Source organism: Dromaius novaehollandiae, chromosome Z (assembly GCF_036370855.1).
Source record: "Dromaius novaehollandiae isolate bDroNov1 chromosome Z, bDroNov1.hap1, whole genome shotgun sequence".
Classification (NCBI taxonomy): Eukaryota; Metazoa; Chordata; class Aves; order Casuariiformes; family Dromaiidae; genus Dromaius; species Dromaius novaehollandiae.
Window position 1 is genome coordinate 85,222,078 of NC_088132.1, and position 21,577 is coordinate 85,243,654.

General features: G+C 38.8%; 1 protein-coding gene and 1 long non-coding RNA gene across 9 annotated transcripts in view; one reads left to right on the plus strand and one right to left on the minus strand.

Annotated features, from left to right (window-relative positions):
- Positions 1 to 10,407, plus strand: part of LOC135324877 (E3 ubiquitin-protein ligase NEDD4-like) — a 197,431-nt gene extending 187,024 nt beyond the window's left edge. For all 8 annotated transcript variants that reach the window (XM_064501903.1, XM_064501902.1, XM_064501904.1 and 5 more), the window contains 6 exons: positions 1,341 to 1,401; positions 1,809 to 1,868; positions 2,389 to 2,496; positions 3,227 to 3,323; positions 3,942 to 4,014; positions 4,720 to 10,407. In XM_064501903.1, coding sequence (XP_064357973.1) covers positions 1,341 to 1,401; positions 1,809 to 1,868; positions 2,389 to 2,496; positions 3,227 to 3,323; positions 3,942 to 4,014; positions 4,720 to 4,822 — 502 coding nt within the window. In that variant the 3' untranslated portion in view covers positions 4,823 to 10,407. The remainder of the gene's footprint in view (positions 1 to 1,340; positions 1,402 to 1,808; positions 1,869 to 2,388; positions 2,497 to 3,226; positions 3,324 to 3,941; positions 4,015 to 4,719) is intronic.
- On the minus strand, positions 252 to 17,838 carry LOC135324878 (uncharacterized). Its single transcript, XR_010386111.1, has 5 exons — positions 17,781 to 17,838; positions 17,436 to 17,511; positions 14,615 to 14,702; positions 530 to 4,504; positions 252 to 493 (listed from the first exon to the last, which is right to left on the minus strand). It is a non-coding gene; the product is annotated as an uncharacterized LOC135324878 (long non-coding RNA).
- Positions 17,839 to 21,577: the final 3,739 nt, after the last annotated feature.

Sequence of the window (21,577 nt, forward strand, 5' to 3'; positions counted from 1 at the left end):
CCCACACCCACACCCACACCCACCCCAGGTATAGTCACAAGTGTAAATTTACTTTTGCTTCTTTGTCTTCACGTCCCACGCAAATGGTGCGTTCTCGTGTTTCTGTAGTATATGTGGTAGTGTGTGGATACTGAATGAAGAATCATCGTCCAACAGAAAACTTAATATTTCATTTACTTTTTTATTTATATGTAATTATTGCAGGAAAGAACGAAAACATAAACTGATTAAATAGCTACTAATTACAAATATATATTTTATATTATTTCTTTAAGCATTGTGAGTGACCATCAAATGAACACTCTCCAATGCTGTAATGTCATTTTTGAATGTCGTCCAATATACATTGACCAATATAAGAACAAAAATAGAATTAATTGAACAGTTTTTTTCTGAAATCCCCTACGTAGTCAGGAAACTCGCTTCTCCAGAGTGTCACCCAAAGCTGCTGAGTTCAGGTGAGCCCAGAGCTGCTCTCTAGGGTGGCCGTCGTCTCATCATCTTTCTCTGCCGGGTGCACAGACTAGACCTGTGATTTTGGTACCAGTGCCGCTATCAACAATTGGCCAAATGTAAACAGACGATTTATGTTTAATTTTAGGGTTTTTTGCCTACCAGAACATAAAACATTCAATTCAACAAATACTTGCTGCCATTTTTAGTAAGTACCTCCTCGACGTGATGAGCAAACGTTATAATTGTAATATTCACACCAATTCGGCCTGCAGCTTGCTCGAGTAGGAAGGGGGTTTCTGAAGCCTTCACCCAGCGCCTGTAGGGCGTTGTGCGGTGGTGGTTAGCGCTGAAACACAAGCAGTGTCTGCTGATACTGCAGTTGTTATCCATCTCTCTGTTTATTGACAGACTGTTAAATGCAATTCTAACTGTCCCCAATTTTGAATTAATATCCATAGGCACAAAAAGATTAATGGCATGTCATCTGCTAGTGTTACATCAAAAATTTTTAGTGATAAAGAAAGGTCGTATCTAAAAAAAAAGTTGAATTATGTGCAGAGTTTTAATATCACATGCTAAAGTGAAAATATTCATTACTAACCTTGTTTATACTAGTCAGTGATTTATTTCAACAATCTGAAAAGTCACGCAAGATGAATTTGAACAATTAATAAAAGGCTGTTCATTTTCATGTTTCACAGACAGGAAAACTTCAGCAGGAATTGGAGGGATTTTTCCCTTCCCAACTTCTGTTTACTTAACATCACAGTATGAGGGGAGATAACTGAAGCTGTAAATGAGAAACTGAAAATATTACGGTAGTTAAAATCCCTGAACACTTTGTTCTCAGCCTCCTAATGAATGTGTTTGTTTCTCTGCTCCAGCCTCGTCATCCAGTGGAGATTTGTAAACAGAGTTCAAAAACAAATGAATGCTTTTTTGGAGGTAAGGTTCTTCTAGCTGCTGCTTTTCACCCAAAACATCTTTCAAGTTTATGGATATTTTTTTGAGAGTCCAGAGTAATGTGTTTTGGGTTTGGGCATTTTTTTATGTGGACTTCTTATAAATCTGTGTCCGGATGAAGGGAGTGGGGAGCTTTGTATGACTGCACGAGCTCTATAATGCTTATGTTTTATGGTTTCATATTTTTCTTTTCATATGGTCGTTCTCTGTCAAATTTAAATTACTTGAGCTTGAAAACTTTTAGTGATTAATTTTTAAATTAGAGATTCGTAATACTTTCACAACTGTATATTTCATTTACTTACCTTCCCTGAAGTCAAAGATCTTGTTAAATAAAAATTTAATTTTACATGCTATGAGAATTTTAACTTTGTTTTGCTTTCTTTTAGGGATTCACAGAACTTCTTCCTATTGATCTGATAAAAATTTTTGATGAAAATGAGCTAGAGGTGAGTATGTTTAACTGACTTCTAGAGACAATAGATCAGTAACGCTTGTTGCAAATAGATGCGTTATATTCTGGATTCAGTAAATTGTAACTGAACTGGGAGGCAAAGGTGCTTTACTTATGGTGGGAAATGAGTTTTTTCCCTCTAATTAATGAATCTATTAAATAAAAAGCACAAAAAATATTAATTATTCAGTGAGGCAGTTGAGTGTGTGTAAAGCCGCTTGTTGAATTAATGCCATTATGCCTACATTGGCCATGTGCGTTTTGAGCAAAACGCTACAAAAGATGCTGTCACACAAATCATACCTAACGCTTGTGTTGAACAGTCTCTCTCCAGTAAGGTGAAACACTGTGCGCATTCTCCTGGAGAGAAGCCCAGCTCTCCTTGTGTTTGCCCCGCTTGGCTGTTTAAAAGGGCAGGCAGCAGAGGGAGAGGGTAACAGGTTTTTCTGGTAGCATGCGCAGGAGAACACAAAACCATCTTCAGTTAACACCCTCACAATTGCTTCCACATACAGTTACTGATGTGCGGCCTTGGGGATGTTGATGTTAACGACTGGAGACAACACACAATCTACAAAAACGGTTACTGTCCGAACCATCCTGTTATCCAGTGGTTCTGGAAGGTAATATTGTTTACTGCACTTGGCATCTCTGTAGTTCTGAAAGTCAGAGGTACCGTACGGTGTTGCGGAGTCTGTTACGAAATCTGTCTGTTTTCTTCACGAGGACTGCTGAAGAGTGCGTTTTTATATGCAGGAAATGACAAGGGTGGTACTCATCAGAGACTATACTAGAAGTAAACCCAAGCTGTGAAGTCTGGATCTTTGGTTTTATCTAAAGTGTCTTGAAATATTTGTGAAGTAAAGTATTTTTATGAGAAGCATATAACAAAGTTCACAAAAAAACTACTAAAATATTTTTTCACATAATAGCAATAGATTTTTACTTTTCAAAGGGGTGGCTGTTTTCCTTAAAATTATGGGAATCTTGCAGCTTAGTACATGCATTCAAAGTTAATTTCTGAGTTTCTTATGTCATTGTCATGACCATGTATGCTATAAACAAAGAATATGTACTTGTATTAGCAATCACCACGCTACAGTAGCATGAAGTTTCACTGATCCAAACGGTGAGATGGTCCCAAAAGTTTTGACTCTGAGGTCCTCATAAAGTATAACACTGATCTGGGGGGTTTTTGAACCTTTGGATTGCTTTTGTCTGATCTTTGAGGTGTTTCTGTCTTCTTTATTATTATTTCTTTATTATGCAAATAAAGAATTTACTTTTTTTTTTTAATGGCATCTACAGTTATATTAGCGCAAAGGCAGTGACCGTGTATCTTTCTGTCAATAGGCCGTTTTACTGATGGATGCTGAAAAACGGATTCGATTACTGCAGTTTGTTACTGGGACGTCACGCGTGCCTATGAACGGATTTGCTGAACTTTATGGTGAGCTGCTTTCCGTTGCACAGATTATTTTCCTACTGGAATGGCTGCAGGAACAGACTCGCAGCGTATCAAGGAGAAAACCTGGGCGCTACTGGAGTACAGTGGTAGCCAAGCTCTGACCCCAGCTTAAGACTTCTCCTTCTTGATGCCATGAACCTCTGGGAACTTGGGGAGCACCTAAAGAGGGGGTACAGTTTTGGACACCACAGGTATTATGTAGACATTTTCCTTGCCCAGGAATGGATCAGCTTCTGCTAAGCAAATTTTGACTGTCAACAGGAATAATATCCATGGCATATGAGGAGGAGGAGGCTGTGTTTTTATCCAAGCACTTTAATTTTTCAACATTAATGTCTGAGCTTACTTCTTTGGAATTTTACAGCATCTCTATGCAAAGGTAGCTCAATGAACTTAACAAACTAATTGGATGTGGAAATGAAGAACAATGTTTGTATGTGCTTTAATGTAATTTTGACTTCAGAGAGTTTGTACCAGCTAATTTGTACTAACTGAAAATATAACCTGTAATTTGTGCAAACATTTGATTTTGAAAATAACATTTAGGTAGTCTCTGGAGTGTCCAGTAATTTAAATGTCATGTTTTTCATTTTTAACCAGGTTCAAATGGTCCTCAGCTGTTTACAATAGAGCAATGGGGAAGTCCTGATAAACTGCCCAGAGCTCACACATGGTAAGTCATAAAGGCTTAAATTAGAGCCTTTTACTCTCATCATGTTCCCTTTCTCATTTTCAGTGATTTTTTTTCCCCCCCTCTTCCTGGTAAGTGGGTTCAGTGAACTCCGGAAAGTCTGACTGGACAAAGCACAGCCACAGAATAGTCTTCTTTCCATAAAGAAACACCATTCTGTAGAATAAAAGCCTTTATGAAGGAAAAAAAGAAAGAACCCAAAAATGTTCCAAAACGAGCCCACCCTTTTCACTTTTCAGTTATTCTTTAGATTTTACAGGACCTTTTCAAAATCTTCTTTTGAGTGTTTATTCCTATTCTTTTTCTTCCCCAGAGAGTAGAAAGTCTATCCTGTAAATTCAGAATCTCTCTGCTGAGTCCTTGAAAACATTTCAACTTTGTCAGAAGGCTGTTTCCTATCAACTGAATATGCTTTTTCTTTTTTTCTTTTTTCCTTTTCTAAGCAGGTTTTAATAAATTCCCCCATTCAGTTCTGTAAAGAAAGAAGAAAGATGGTTATTTCTGAAAACCCATTTTGAAAACACAAGCATTTAGCTAGGCTTGCAAAGGACACTATGGGAGGTTGCCCACGTTTGGACAATAAGATATATCCTCTATTAAGACCTCCAAATTATTTAACCTTTCTATTTCTTTAAAATTATGTACATTTTTCAATTATTAAATTATTCTTTTCCTTCTAAATTTCAGCTTTAATCGCCTAGACTTACCTCTTTATGAATCTTTTGAAGATTTACGAGAGAAGCTACTTATGGCAGTTGAAAATGCTCAAGGATTTGAAGGAGTGGATTAAAACAGCAGCTTTTTTCCCCCCTTCAAGCAAGTTCTGCTTGCACTTTTGCATTTGCCTAATGGACTCTGAGTGACTATGGCAGAACAGTTGCACAATGTTGGTTCATGGAGCAAACACTTCTACAGTGCAGTTGCCTAAATTCAGAAGTTTGAACTATAATCTGTGGATTGTTTTTCTGACATTTCCACAGCAAATTACCAACTGGTTAACATGTACTCTGATTACATTTCAGCAAGACTTGTTCTATTTATGTTGTGCCTCTGTAGGCAAAGCCCTTAATAAATATTTTACATAATTTCTAATGACAATGAATGGAATTAATCATTTTACAGGTATAGTATTACAACTCATGTTTACTTTTTAATTGATTTAGACTTTTTCAGATTTTATTTCATTACAATTAAATATCATATACTTGGAAAAATGAGCATTTTTCTTATCTTAATTTCATACCAGACTTGATGCCAGTGTCATTTTTTCAAAGTGCATTTTGAGCCTCATGTTCCCAAACCATTAAAGAAAATAGGAGAAAGCTATGTTGGAAGTTTTCTGTTCATGGGCTGTATCAAGAGCAACTCTAAAAACCTTTTCACTGAGCACATAAATATTTTTCTGTATCCAGAAGAAGTAAGGATTGGATGTTGCTTTTTTGTATAGATAATAGAATAGTTAAAAGTCAAGAGAGAATCATAACATAGCATGCCGAATCTCATGTTCAGTAAAGAAATTGCCTCATTATTCCTTGGTAATATTTACATGTACTATAAAACATTTTGGGGTAGGGTTGGCATTAATGATTTTAGGAAAATATGCTTAACCCTGTCATTATCTTTGTACAGTGATTCTTTTATTATCCTTTCCTCTTTACTGTTTGCAATGGAGGCATTTTGAATGAGACCTGACACCGCGTGATTTGGCGCTATGGAAAACAGATCTGTTTTGTCTCCTATTTGTATGCATTTGCTAATGATAACTAAATAACTATTTTTTGTTTGTTTCTAACTGCACCAACTCTAAAGGCACTTTATGTAACACATGGAAGTCATATCTGTTTTTTATCATAAACATTAATGTGATTATATTCCTTCTCACTGCACATGTCTTTCTGGTGCAATATCTATCAATTGTGAATTTGGCTGCTGCTGATGTATAAAAGAAAAAAAACAGATGTAGAGCTGAGCCTGCAGACATGTTCTCACCAGTTGTTTTTGTGATTTATTTTTTACTTAATCACAAAGATTTATTTAATATACACTGCTATCTAATCAGTTTTGTTACTATGACATGTTGCATGCTTAAACTATAATGTCTGAGTTGCATCTGTTGTGTGATGGATTAAAAGTGAAAGATTTGCATTTGATCCACTGAAGTTAAGTGGTTATCATACGACCAGGAGCAGGTTTGAGGGTGTGGCTTTAGCAATTGGAGTGTGGTCAGTTTTGTAAGTTTTGCCCACATACTTGCTACGTACAGGGTTTTTCTCCCCCTAAGAATCCAGTCAGTGCTTCCCAAGCAAGATACCACATGCCAAAACAGAAAATTTCACCTCATTGCCGACAGCTTTGTTACTTGCTCTTTCCCCTGCCCTGCACGTGACACCCACGGGCAAGTACAGTGTACTGCTGATAATGAGTGGCAGTCCTTGACGGCAGAAACTTTAAATACTTCAGCTACAAAGGCTACTGGAAGGAAACTTAATGGTGGTAACATTCAGCAAATGTTTGCATCTTAGCAAAAACTCTGAAGAGCTAATAGGTACATGGAGAAGCTCTTTTTTTATTATTGGAACAGAGGTTAGGATTCATTTTTTTATGAAATGTATTTTCTGACATTCCTTTCTGACATTTTGCATTTGGTGAGCAGAAAAGCTTAAATGTGAGAAAGAAGTGGACTGCACCCTGAGTAGACAGGGAAACACTACACGGACGATTTATCTAATGGGAAGGGGGGTGGGGAGGGCTAAATCCAGTTATTTACACTGTCTTTCTGTATGTTAAGCATTGCTCATTACAGCATGGACTCCCTCCAGGGAGGTGTCATACTGCAGAATCTCTTTTAGGGGGAGGGAAGAAAAAAAAAAAATCTCTTTACCTGGAGGATCTTTATGTCATTGGAGGTTATGTTCAGGTCCAGTGCCCTGTATCAGAACCTTAAGAACACCTGGATTTTTTTGTTACAGAATTGACATATAATCTCATTATAGATGGAGGATGTGATCGTGCAGTAGTTAAGTTGGGGTGGAACTAGAAGTCAGGTTGTGTTTTGAATCTGATACTCCTCTTGTTGTGATCTTGCTTTACTCCCTTCCCTTCCCTCATCCTCAAATTCTAAAACAGAGTTTACTAATACTTACCTACAGCAGAGTCCTTTCAGACAGTAGATGCTGATAGGTATCAAGAATTACACAGTGACATCAGACTAGAAAGGGCTTTTTTTTGTTGTTGGGGTCATTTGTGTTTGTGGGTTTCTATAGAAAATTTAGAGTGAATTAGCCTAACATCTTTCAGATCCACTTACCTACACAAGCTGGCAGACGCTGCAGAAAAATCCCCTAGGTATTACAATAGGGAGTGACTTACAGTGTAGGAAGCATAACTGATGTGTGCTTGGATTGGTTTATTTTAAGAGAGGAGATTTTTCATTTTTTAGGAAAAAGTTTAACATTACAAAGAAAGCCCTCGAGGTTTGCCATTAATGTGGCTGGTAGCTTTGATTGCACCATGGGAAATGGTCTGAACTAACTCGGGCAATAGTGTCAATGAAAGCTGATATGTAGTGTCCCCCATGGACTTGTACAGCTCATGCTGAAATTTGTGCCATTTTGGCTTTTTTGCCATTAATGCAAACAGTTAAATAAATGGTAATTCCTCTTGTGCCTGCACTTTGGCATCGCAGCTCCCACCTCCACTGCAGACCTACTGCCCTTGTGCAGAGCTGGTGCAGCACCACAGTTATCTCCCTCAGCTTTTGTTTTGCAGCCAGTTTGTTCAACATGCCCTCCAGCAAATACAAGAGTCAGGGTGAACACACCAGAAACTAAGGCGCTGGCTTTCTGCTAGCTGAGCTAGCTACACTGTTACTGCACAGCACTGCTGCCTTTTGCCTTTAGGGGTGCAGCTCTGCAATACTGCAGGCACTTCCATGGTAGAAGCGGAACGACCCATTTCGTGTTGGGGCCCATAAATAATCTAGATTCCATGTCTGGAAGTTAGTGTGATTATGTGTAGGGTAAGCTGATGTGAATTGCTCAGGCCAGACCCCTTGGTGCATAAAGCTTTTATGTTGTGTATCAGAAGCTGCCTTGTTACCTGTAATTAACAGGCTGTTACTGAGAAAGCTACATCCATAACAGTCTTGGTTTGGTCTGTATTTTGGGTTTTAGCCATCAGTGTAGTTACATAGATCTAGCTGGGCTGATGGAAATCTCTAGTAAAATGTACTCTTGGTGGCTACCTTGATGGCTAAACCCTGGGGCAGATATGCACCTTGCATCAGCCAAAAAGTTAAGATCTCCTATAGTGTGACAAAACCCAGGGCATTTTTGCAGTGAACTGTATGAGGCCTGGTATATGTCCTTAGCTTTGCAAAGCAGCACCTGCAGAGAAAATTCGTTTTCTCCTACACAGCTCTGTAACATAAAGCCTAAGTGCTGTTACTGAGAGCCAAGACTGGATTCCAGACTTCCCTTTCTAACACACTGTAGACAGCTGGAATCCTCCTGAAACTCATGCAGCAAAGCCTGAAGGAGCCTTTTTAAAAAAGTGTCCCAATATGTCATTTACTTAAAATAGCATCTAAAACATAATAAAGCAACTGCTCCAATAGGACTTGTACCATAATACAGTGCCTTTCTTAACACAGTTAATTTGCCTTAATTTACTCTTGTACACTCATAGTTCAGCCCATTCACCACAAAATGACCCAAGAGTATTTTAATAGCTTCTGTCCAGCTCCAATGTTTGGTCAATAAATAGTAATCATGAAGCTGGTACATACAGCATTATTTGTCTGCTTTTGAGAAGCCTTAAACAATTCATGAACACTTAGTCACATTATAGCATATGGAGCCCTGTAGCTGTCACCTCTTGTTCACGGCAAGGCTTTTAGATCCGAGTGCCCTGTGAGGTTGCCAACTAATTAGTATACACTATACCTATCACAGTAACTCTAGTTTGCATTGCTAGCTGCTGGAAATTGCTTCTACATAATGCAATGCAACAAAATCTGGTACTTTAACATTATTTTTTCCATCTCTCTCCTCCTGACTGCTCAGCCCTTTCTGACTGATAATCGTGGCTGTGGAGTTCAGGTTACCTTTTTCTGATGCCATGGGTGAAGCCCTGATGTCTCTAAAAGGGCCAGGAATTGTTAGGAAATGCAAAACTAGGGAGCAGAAGGTGAGGTGGGGAGAGAAACTGGATAGTTGGTCTGCATTTCTAATAGTCAAAAATAAGTAATGAAGCCCCTGTGAATGCTAGAGCTAATTATTAGTATGTATAGTGCAAGAAAGGTAGAATTACCAGATTGGACATCCTAAGTGTACATTAGTTTTCTTCTCTTGTTTGTTAATAAAAAAGAAATTTCCTTTTGTATATAAAATTACAACAAAACCCCTACAGTCTTCAGCTCTCTGTTATGATGTTGCACTAAAAAGTGATGCATGTTTGAAATGCATGGGGAACTTACTTATAAAACTGGAATTTAACCATATTAATGTTACATACCGATCAGATCTGTCATACTGCACATACAGCCTTGTTAGATAACACAGCCATCAATGCAAATCATATTTAGTCATATGTCTATCTATAGACATCTAACCAATCTGTTTCTCCACTGATCTTCCACTTACATGTTTTTTTTTCCTTTTCCATATTATTTCCCTGTAGCCTTTGCTCCTTTTTTCTTAACATTTTATATATATGTATATATATAAAATATACACTGTATGTAGCCACATACAATAGTGTGTTGCATTTTTATACTTCTTAAATCCATTCTGTTGGATTGAAAGAGGCCTGTGAGCAGTCTGTCTCTGGCAGCTCTATCGCAGACACGCCATGGTGGGTAGGTTATGATTCTCAGACCCCAAACGGAAAACTCCAGAAAGTGATGTTATGTTCTGTGTTTGTGAACCTAAAATTTTTACTCAAATTTAAACCGGAGATTATTAATATCTCCAAAGGTGAATAAGAGTTTCAAACATTCCAGATAAATTCACACTTTCATAATTTTTTTTGTAAAATTGCCTCATAGTAGGCAGCAATTCAAAATTATGCTAAACTACCTTAAAATTGATTTTAAAAATACTACTTACAGATAATGCTCATTTTCACAATTAAAATAGCTTTAAACTGTGGTTGGATTTGATACACTGTGGGGAAAGGTTTTTGTTTAAGGGCAAAAAATCATTTTTTCCATTTATTTTCTTAAGTGAAGGAAATTGTAGTTTGTTCTCCTGACAGCAAAAGCTCAATGTGACAAAATGAAGTTGTTGTAATGAAATGATGCAACTTAAATATTTAATAAAGAATTATGGAAGCTAGAGCATTTTATACTTCAAATATATTTTTTGTCTAACTGAAGCTTTGTTTTGTTTTGTTAAAAAAAATTCTAGTATTAAGGTCAACATTTCCTGGAAGGCCTGGGAGGTGCTTGTGCAAGCCAAACTGTAGTCACAGCTTTACCTGGTTTATTTTTAAGTGATTAAAAACAGTGGTTCCCAATTTTTTCTCCGTGATCCTCAACACTTTCATGAAACAGTAATACATACTACGTTTTCAGCTGAAAAATAATATATCCCTGAGAGAGGTTTGTAGTAAATTCTGGGCCACTGATGCAAAACAAACTTAACAAGGCAGTATTTAAGATGACTTTTCTCAAGCTTTAAGTAGTGGAACAATTAATACAAGGTTAGTGATGATGCAGACACTTCTGAAGCATCATTACAGCAGATACAGAACTGCTGTCTCTCCCAGCTTCTCACTGGTATCCTTCCTCTTCTGTCACTACTTCTAATAAAAGAACAGCAATATTGCATCCGGCCAAGCTTAGAAGTTCTGTTCTTGAGTTATCCAAGTATGCAATGAGCACATACGCAGCAGACTCACAAAATGTTCCTTTTTAAGCCGTGCCTCAAATCAAAACATTCACACTATCATTTTTCCTCTATTATTTTTTCCATGTTTACAGTAGTTCTCTGCAGCCCACAAAAAAAAGTCCCCCTCCAAAAATTAATGTATGTACTACAAAGTAGGTAAGTTAGTCAATAAATGAAACGCAGCTTATTTTAACAATGCAAGTCTATGCATCATTGCTCATCTTTTTTTTGTATTAATACACAGTGCTACAATTCAAGAATCATATTTCACTAACAGCAACGGAATTAATTTTGCCTTTTCTGTTAGTCAGTATGACAGCCTAACAATTAAAAAAAGTCCTTTCTGACTTACCAGCTCACCTTAGAAGTATGGTATTTTCCTCCTCCGCTTGCCATCCTTCCTAGTATCAATGCATAAGGCAGGTACAGCTCAGCTGGAGTATATTATCCATTAGTCTTAATTACAGAATTAACATGCAACTTAGCTCTCAAACAGCTGCTAAACTTTTATGAGCTTCACATTAAGCATCACTACATGGATCTGACTTGCACTAACGTATGTGAAGGGCCATGCCACTTTCTCTTAATTCAACCCAGAAAATACTGTCTGTATTCACTGTTATGAACAGAGTTCCTAATGAGCTCACTAATGCCATATAACTACCCCAAAACACCTGTGGCTGACAGCCTATTAGGGGTTGCAACTGAGGATTGGGGGGGGGGGGGGCAGGGGGGGCACATTATGGTACATCAGCTCAACTTGCTCTTTCAGTGTGACTTAGTCCTCCTTATTAATGCACACAGTCTCTTTACCCTTCAGCAGTACAGCCAATGTATTCCAGAACAGGGTAACATTGCTTAGTAATAAACTTCAGTTTTCAGACTGTAAATTGCTTCATGCTTTGTTTCTGGTTCTGTAACTTGGCATACTTGCACAGTGGTCCAGCTACCTTGCTGCTGACCCCAGAGCAGCAGCTCATCTAATCCCATCTGAGCTGCATGCCCTTTGCGCCTGCCTGCCCTTTCCTCCCTCGGGCACTGCTCCCTGCAGGGGCTGCCCCGGCTCTGCCCCCTTCTCCAGGAACTGTGCAGTTAATTCTGTCAACTAATACTGCGCCCTCCCTTGTGCTGGAACTAGCTCAGCGGTGGGTTCAATGTACTCCTTTACAAGGGCATACATCTTTGTGCTATAAAGTGACACACAAGGTAATACCAAAATATAGGATTAACAAGGACCCTTTACAAAAACAAGCCAGCCTGTCCCCCTCCAACATTATCCATGCCTCTGCAATGCCATTTGTATTTCCAAATGGAAATGAAAAATTAATCGTGGCAATGCAACTTTCCCAGTGGTCAAAGGATGCCTGTGCTAATCCCCGCTCTACCAGTCTCTGTGCCCATGGCATACATCTATGGATGAGGGGGTTTGCTGCTGCCGCTTAAAAAAAAGTTAATATATTAAAATCCCAAATAAATATATATATGTATCTACAATACTCTGTAGCCACCCGTAGGAGACGCTGCAGTAACTATATTAGCAGTGAATAGATTATCATGTCCAGTAGTGAAAGTTGGTGGTTTGCTACTGTTCAGGCAGTAATTTATCAGATGACAGGACACACACAAAAAAAAATTATACTATCAAAATTAATTCTTTTTTTTCCTCCTCTGGTGTCATAATAGGGAGAGCCATACTAGATCAAATTAAAGCTCCAGCTGAACAACAATGTCTGCAGCCATTAATGGATTCAGTGGAACAGTAAGTGTAGGGCAAATGGTAGTACTTCTAGGAAATGCGCTTCCAAATACAAGTGACATGCAGCTCAAGGAAGAACTACAGTGGAGAACCCTTTTTCTGGCATATAAATAGCCATTGAATAATTTTTCCCTTTTTCCTTCCCCCCAAATAAATAGTTTTTGGAAAAAAAAAAAAAAAAGAAAGAAATTTTAGCATTCACAGCTTCTTGAGCAAAGAGTGCTTGACCACATGCTGTGCAAATGACTGTTTTGAACCTGACCCCCGTTGCTTTTACCCAATATGCCCTAGTTCCTGTGCTGCTCCGTGATAACAGGTGGGGCACAGGTGTCACGTACAGCCCCCGGGCCACAGGTCCCGTTGCTTGCCCCGGCTTACGGCACCATGCCCCTGCAGCATGGGGAAGCTCCAGGGCCCACCACATTTCATGCTCAACAGCTGCAGCCTGCTAGCGGAGAGTCTTATTTCCTACAAACGCATCTGGATCCCGGCACAGCCTCTCAGTCCTCGCTGCCTCCCACAGCATCACTCAAATCAGCAATAGCTATATTCCCACGGCAAGAGAAACGGGATGCTAACAGCCTCTGCAGCTGGGTCACTCCAGCAGAAACCAGTCCTAGCAGTGGCTCAAGACCTAGCTAAGGGAAGAGATAAGTGACAGCAAGTATAGGTGTATTTATGCCACTGATGAAACATCCGCACGTGCTTAGCATTCCCTGCTGTTACAGAACCCGGTTATCCTGTCTGATGGAAACACAAACGTACATGTGGAAATTAAATAATGCACTCCAGCTGCCAGGGAGGAGCTAGAGGAAACCCCCCTCCCCCCCCAAAAGAAAAGGCCAGTAGGGCCAGAAGACAGCGTCAGGTACCTGTTGCCACTACAGCATTAGCTCTCCTTGTGTGCGGTAGTGCCTGGCTGCACTTCAGCCGTTCTGCAGAATAACTGGGCAGATAAATATCTATAATGAATGTCTGGGCATTCACACACATGCACTGCAAAGTTTATCTAAATTATAGATAGTCAGACATTAATTGGGTAGGGTGCACAGAGTAGACCAATAATCAATGCGAGAGTCACAGTTATTGTTGAGGACTTACGGTTAGAACTGTATTTAATGAATATTTGGGCATTGAAAAACCTACTGGCGCTCACAAAAGCTGAAATTTCTTTAAAATGCTGGCCCACGCTCACTTCTCAAAGCCAACCCCTTTTCTGTTTCAGCAGTTTTGAGTGTTTTAATTCCTGCTGAAGGACAAGCTGAATTTCATTCTCCTTTTTCATTCCAAAACTGAAGCTACATAAAACCACTGTCATTTACATTCTTGCCTAGTGCAATCATGGGAAAGGCACCCAGGGTTTGCTAAGGCAACCTAACAGAAAATGCTTCTATTTCAAAATGTCTCCTATACAAGGAACACAAAGATAAATAATCTCTTGATGATTACCCTTTTCCCTAGCCTTGTACTTGTTCAAATTCAGCATATTCTTGATCAAATGCATCTTCTTTTTTCTAAAGCCTAACTTATTTTTCTGCAGTTTTCTATGGGTGTTTCATTAGCCTGACAGAGTAGACTCAAGTTCAGAGTGCAGTGCAATATAAACATAGGATCTATTAATAACAAATACACACTAGTCTGTTATCCTTATCCTCTATGTCGTACCACAACCTTAGTAATACAAGTCTTTGATACTGAATTTCAGTGCATTTTCCTGCCTTTCATAATTCCATTAGTGTCTAACAACCAACCATTTTCATATTTTATGCCTCTAGCTTAGTCAACATGTATATTTGTTTTAATTTTCCTGAGTATCTAACCATTTGTCACAATGTTTTTGCCAAATATGTTTGGAAGCAAAGTTCATTGAAACATCCACCATTATTTCCAGCAAGTTCTACTACGAAAGCAAAGAGGAAGACAATAGCCGCCTTACTAGTAGTTGGATTTTTCCACTGATTGAAGCCCAGATCCATCAGAGCATGCAGCTTTCTAACTCTTACTCAATCAGCAAGTTAAAACACCTAAAAGGAAGGCAGACACACAGTACCTTTGTAAATCTAGACATTCTACGTTGTATCTTAATAAGCTGTATTATAACAACTGAACGGGAAGCTGAGGGCTTCATAAAGAAGTTATTAGATGACGTGTCGTGGCTATAGATGAGACGTGGTCAGTCTCCCTAAGCATGGGTACAGGAGAAGAAAGGCTCCCCTAGCAGGCAGCTCAAAGCAAGCAGGTTACCCTTCCTCATCCTGCAGCGGAGCATCCTTATTGTCATCCATCTCGTGGAAGCCAAGGAAGCCTACTTTCTAAGTTAGGGCATTAAAAGAAAACAGGGGCAGGACATGGCATAAATTCACAGGGACAGAAGTCAGGTTAACCATGCAACCTTAATCTTTAGCTGGCTTCTGCATGCTCAAACCTGGTAAAAAAGAAATTTTCCTTTGGATCTGAACAGGATCAGAGCACTTGACCTTGTGGAGGGCTGAATGCACTGACTGTGAGTTAATTTAAAATTTAGATGTAAGGCACATTTGCAAAGCAAGCAATGACCATTAACTCAAGCTAGTACAAGTAACTCAAGTAGCCAAGACACCGTAACACGTATGAATAACAGAGCTATAAACATAATAGTTGTACTTGGGACGCTGGCCTTGTACTATCACAGCACACACAGAATAGCACAGGCTAAAACCACACCTTCATTTTTGCTGTGTATGTGAGAAAATCTGGGGCTTCTGAATTGTTCTAATTTGGAGTACCTACTTGCTCCATTTTGTTACTCTTTTGGGCTGATTATATACTGCAGTGTGTGTGGATATGCACACATCTGTATACCACTGTATGAGCTTCAAAATTTTCCTCTAAACTGTGGCAAACCCTCATTCTCATTCTACAGCCCTCTATCACTACTGGATTAGCTAGAGTTCATGCCCTTGCAGAGAAATCAGTTTTTAAACAAAAGACAGAACTTTGAACCCTGGACTAAAGTTAAAGAATAACAGAGATGGATGCTAGATCAATAGTTGGCAAATATTAGTCTCATGCAGCAGACGGACCCTTCCTGCTGTGCTTCTAACTATTTTGGTATGCTGATGGAGAATGTATATTTAGGTATAAGGGTTTCTTTACTTAGGGGGGAGGGAAGGGGGAGAGGGGGAAACACCTTTGAAGCAGCTAGAAGTTAATGTTTCCTGTTCTTGTGCAAGTCCAGGAATTTTCTTCCTCTGCTGTCCATCTAGAGTTCGCTGGAGAATTGAGGGCTACTTGTTCTGACTCCTAACAATGTTTTCCCTATCTTCTACCGTCCCAGTCATTTTCTTTGCTCCAGTGCTTTATCTTTGTGAACAACAGTGTTTAAGAAAAACTGCCAAATTTTAAGCAGTTCTACTTCCTAATCAACCTTGCAGATGGTACATTGTCTGTGGTTATTTAATGATGCAAATACAAATTGTGATAACATTGTTATCTCAAGGGCTTGTTACACACATCTTGGCCTCAATATTTCCCAACTCTGCCCCCATGTAGAAAAAGAAGCATGCAGGCTAAATCATGATTCTTTTTTCTCTATTTATAAAGGAATGTGCAATTTGGTGGTGAGATGGGAAGTATCTCCCTATTGCTCCTTTCTGTCTTTTGATCTGTAACAATAGTATCAACCCTAGCATCATCAGCTGGGAAGACAAATTTGCAGATCATCTATTCTTCAGTGAAAATTAATCACCTCCAAGACAGGAAGCCAGGTAATGTTACATTACAGGGAAGCAGCTCAAGACAAATCAAAGTGTTCCTCAGAAACCCAGGGGTGACAAATGCTTTCTTGGCCAACATTTGCACAGGACCAGAAAAATATGAACCATAAGGGTTTGCACTCAGATGCAAATGCTCTATGGTTATGTGCTCTTAATAACCACAATTTGACAACATACTAGCACAGAGAAGAACAGTTAAGATAAAATGCAACTCTCTATTTAGTTTTTTTGGACTCTGAATTCTTGGTTCAACAGAGAAACTGATCTAATAACCCAGAGGCTGGGGGGCTGTGCTTCCTAAGCCAATCCTTTGTCCTTGGACTTTGACAGTTGTTTCAGTGTCCAGCCTCTCTCTGAATGCACAAGCCTGAAATCTCAGATCAGATCCAGTTCCCAGATCTCTGGCCTCTGATGCATGCACAGGGGCACCTCAAATCCATAAAATATTGTTTGCTGCCATGGAGAGGCCACCTGGACTGGAATCAAACTCAAGCTTCCAGCTGCAGCTTCTCTGCATATTATTTCTTCATTTGTTCAAATATCTGAGAGCAGATATGGGAGATAAATAACCTTGCACAATACTTAATGTCCCTAATAAATACACTGTAGTTTGGGAGGCTGTATGAGAGCAGAGATTCCCAGCAGCAACTAGCACTGCCTATATTTTTTTCCTATTAGTGTTAGTGTTGTCTTCAAAGTGACTATGTTAGGCCAAGAAATGAATGTTCTTAAAACTCAACCCCATATATATGTACATATACACACACACAGTAGATAATTTTACCATACACAATGAGATTCGTGAGGTAGACGTTCATCAGCTCAGTTTCTGCTCATTCTCACTACAATGTTCTTGTTTATTGCAAGGCAAGCACACTTTCTCCTTACAGCATCAGCACAAGTAATTTTTTTTTCTTTGTAGTGATAAAAGCATGATTTTTCCCTCTGCATTTGCACAGAGCAGTGAGCACAAAGTCAGACTCATCTCCAAGTAATACTCACAGCAACATTCCCACCAGCTTCACTCCAAAGATCCATCTTCTTAATTACCTTACTCTCCCACAGCTTTCCCTTGGCTCTACAAGAAAAGAAAGGAATGAAGAAACAGTGCCACACCTACTCCTAAGTTTATTTTAGCTCACGTTCACAAAGTTTGAGAATATTGCATCCCTTATGCTTGCCCCTTTGTCCACTAGATAAATCACTATAAAAGAGCAGCAAACCAAGCCTATCACCAATATCCAACCTTCCATAAGAAGTACTGCTGGGTGGAAGCAATTCAAAATACTTCAGAGGGCAGATAGAATATATTCACTAAGGCTTAGGAAATGAAAGTTTGTTACCTACTGTATCAGACAACAGTTCAATCTACAGCAGCTTCTGTGCAAATATTTCTGGCACAGCCCCATAGCTCTTTCTCACAGAAAAAGAAACCAGGCAACACAAGAAGGTATGAGGGGGGTGAGGGGAACGAAGGAAGAACTCAGCTAGATTGCTAACGTAAGTAGCAGTCCACATCAAGCTGCACTTGCAAGGAAAACAAGTACAACTTCTAAGTGAGGCCAGAGGTCTTTCTATGCCTACTGCATGCACACATGCGTCTTAGCTGAAAAAATTCAGACTGTTTCAAAACTTAACAATTTCTAATGACAATTTTTAATGACAATACAACACCAGCATGAGTGACATTTAATGGAGAGGACCAAGACTCATTTCACTGTCACAGCAGCTTCCAATTAATCTGAAGAAAAGAACAATTATCCAGTTTTCATGTTGAACAGGCTTTACTAATAAAAACACATCTTTGTGTCCTTACAGGCTATATAAAAAAACCCACATATATACATATTTACACACACACATATATATATCTCCATATCGCCTTTTATCGGTGCCACTGGTCTCTGTTTAAATAGCTTTGTTTGAGCAGATCTGTCCACATCCTGAAGGACAGGAGTCCAATGACCAAACAGTCAGTTCAGCTGGTCAAGTGCTCAGTAGCCTGTTTGACTTTGGCTATCAGTTCCTACAGGCAGGCTGAAAAGGGAGGAAAAAGAAAAGCTCCCCCAAAACCAAAAACCTGCACCAAGGACCCAGCAATATCCTGCCGTGTTGTGCAGCGATTTCCTAAAATACATTGAAAAGGTCAATACAGATCCTTAAGGAACTCCTAGAAAGGAAACTGACAACTACTGCATTTTGTTTTCTCTCCTATAACTTGATATTTGGTTATATGAAGACTTTCCCCTTCAGCCCACAGCAGCTTCAGCTCTTTAAGAACTTGTCAGATGCAACTTGCAAATCCAAATAAACAGGATCAAGTACATTTCCCTTCTCTGCATGCCATGGCATACTTCAGCTTTGAGATGCATCATTTTTTTCTTGCAAAAGCATTCTGACTCTTTCACAATATCGTATTTATCATTTTTGCACTAATTTTTATGCTTTATTATAGTCTGTCAGACATCACATAAGCTAGCCACATACATTCAAAAAAGCAAAGCTTTTCTTATTTCTCTGCATCACCTTCTTTTTCCTCTTTGTCTCTAGTCAATCTGAAACCTTAATAAAGAAGTAATTGGTGTCATCAATGAAATCTCAATCATAACTCTGATACTCCACAGTAACATCGCACAAGGAGCTGCACCAACCAAGCAATACGGAGCTGTTCCAGCTAAAAATCCTGCTGCATATCTGTACATTGATTGCACAGAACCTATTTCAATGCATTTTACACCTCTTTTGTGCTTCCAAAAACCATTAGTGAACAATGACGACTAGAGGAATAAAGCGAGATTAAAAAAAGCTTAGCTCAATAATCAGCAAGTTAGGCACAAAGAATCATAAATTCGCAGCAAGATGAAGTCCAAGATGAGACAAGATTTTATTTACAGGTATTTTGAGCCCTCATAAAAGAATACAAGGATGCTTACATAAGACAAGGAAGGAACCATGATATTCTGAAATAAAGTAGCAGCAAAGTGAAGATCTTTTGTTAATCTTTTGCTCTAACCTGAGCTGAAGCGATGATTTCACATGAGGTGTAGCCAACAGTTACAAAAGAAAAAAAAAAAATCTGGAAAAGACATATATTAAATCTACAATGTCACACAGCCAGTTCTTATAGGACCATCAAATTAAGTTGTCAAAATGGTCATGCTTGGAACACGAGGTCCTTCAGATTGAAAATTTTGGTCTTTAAATAGCTAAATTTAGCTATCCTCCCTGTTGATTTTCATTAACATGAGAATGTTGATTTTCCATTAGAAATTAAGAACAATACCCATCACTTCAAATTAGCATCATGTCAATACTTCATCACTTTAGTCTCTTCACTGGATCAGAGAACTTAAATAAGCAAAATATAGTGCCCTCATTGGTCTGTGCTCAATGTCCTCCTCATGTTGCAACTAAAATATGTGAAAGCTGGATTAAAAAAAATGCAGATGAAAAAATATAAAAGTGTAATAATTTTTAATAGCAACACTTGAAAATGCAGTATTTTTATTTTAATTCAAAGTGCAATTATTCATGCTAGATTTGAAGAATTTAATAAAAATGCACTTAGAAGTGAAACAAACTTACTGAGCTTTAAATTTTTCACTTGAGTTGAAATATTTGGTCAGATGTTTTCCAGGAAAATTTTATTTGAAGAAAACATTATTTTTGAGGAAGAACTGACTCAGCCAATCCTTGTGAACCTCTGACTGACACTTCATTAGCTTAGATATAACCGTATCACAAGCTGCTTCTAACAGATAAAGTCTTCATCTTTATCCTTTCCAGCAAAATCCTTTAATTAATGAAAGCAAGGAACTGTTGCATAGGACATAGTGGGTGGAATCCAGGCCATATGCATTGGACTCCCGTCCTTCAGGGTATGGACAGATCTGCACAAAAAACACCAACACCAGTTCTGCCAGGGGTGCTGCCACAGGGTTTTCATCCACAATATTCACCAATTTGCATCACAGCCACAACTGTCAACAGTTTGTTACAGTTCTCTTGGCACTGTACGTGCCCCACTGCAGAGCAGCCAAATACTGTCTCAGCCTCATCAGGCCAAGCTGTCTCTGGCCTGCCCCTCACCAAGTCTCTGGTACCTCCCCATCACATTTTCTGAGCACTGCTGCAGTAAACGGTACTCTTAAATCTATTACTCCCAAAGAATTACTGGAAACTGCAGCAATATAGAAGGATTTGAGAGAAAGCCTTGGACAGCACAAGACATTTTTTCTTAAGTTTACAAATAATAACAAATTATGCAGCTTTGAAAGTTCTTGCAGTCAGTCAGGGAAATCAGACATGCAGATCTCTGGACTGTTTTGCTATTGTGGCCACGTAACGCAGTGTAAGATAGACCTGACTGAAGTTGTAAGGGGAGCATTTGTGAATTTTTTTCTGCTTTACCAAAGTTTGAGTATGTTTAAGACATTAACTTTAAAAATACATAGATAACTTCCTTTTCAGTCAATATTCTTCAGATTTTGACAAAAGATTTGAAGTAACTTCAAAAAAATGAATAATTGATATGCTAAGTAGTAACTCTGATCTTCCTTCTTTTTTAATCAGTTTTCACTAGCCATTGTGCCATTTGACATTTCCTCTTCTATGGCCCCTAGAAAGCAACATCACTATCCATGTTGTGGTAGCTGCAAGGAACCTCAGTAACAGCAGGCTTAATACATAAGAAGATTAACAAAAAAAACTAACATCGAGTGTTTTTTCAAATATATCTCTCACCTGCTGCTTTGTTCACATCATCTTGCTCTTTGTAACCCTTCTCAAGGCCAAATATAAACACTTCCTCTTCTCAAAGCCTCACACTAGCTATGAATTTTCCTTCGGTGTTAAAACGCCAGCTCTGCCTCCCACTAGGGAAGAGAATCCTCACCTACTAGTTGTTTTCAATGAACTGCTTTAATTCCCTCACGCATGGTATGACAGAAACATCAATACTCACATAAACAAAGCATCACTGCCTTCAAAATCTTCCGCATTGCCTCTTTCTTCATGAAGTTACAGAAAAAATACATGGCAGACAGACTTCTAGTGTTCTGAAAAGAACGCAAATTGTCTCATTGTTTCCTTGTGCTCCCTCATCAGGCTTTCACTTGTCTTTTACTTAGACTGTAAAATCTTTA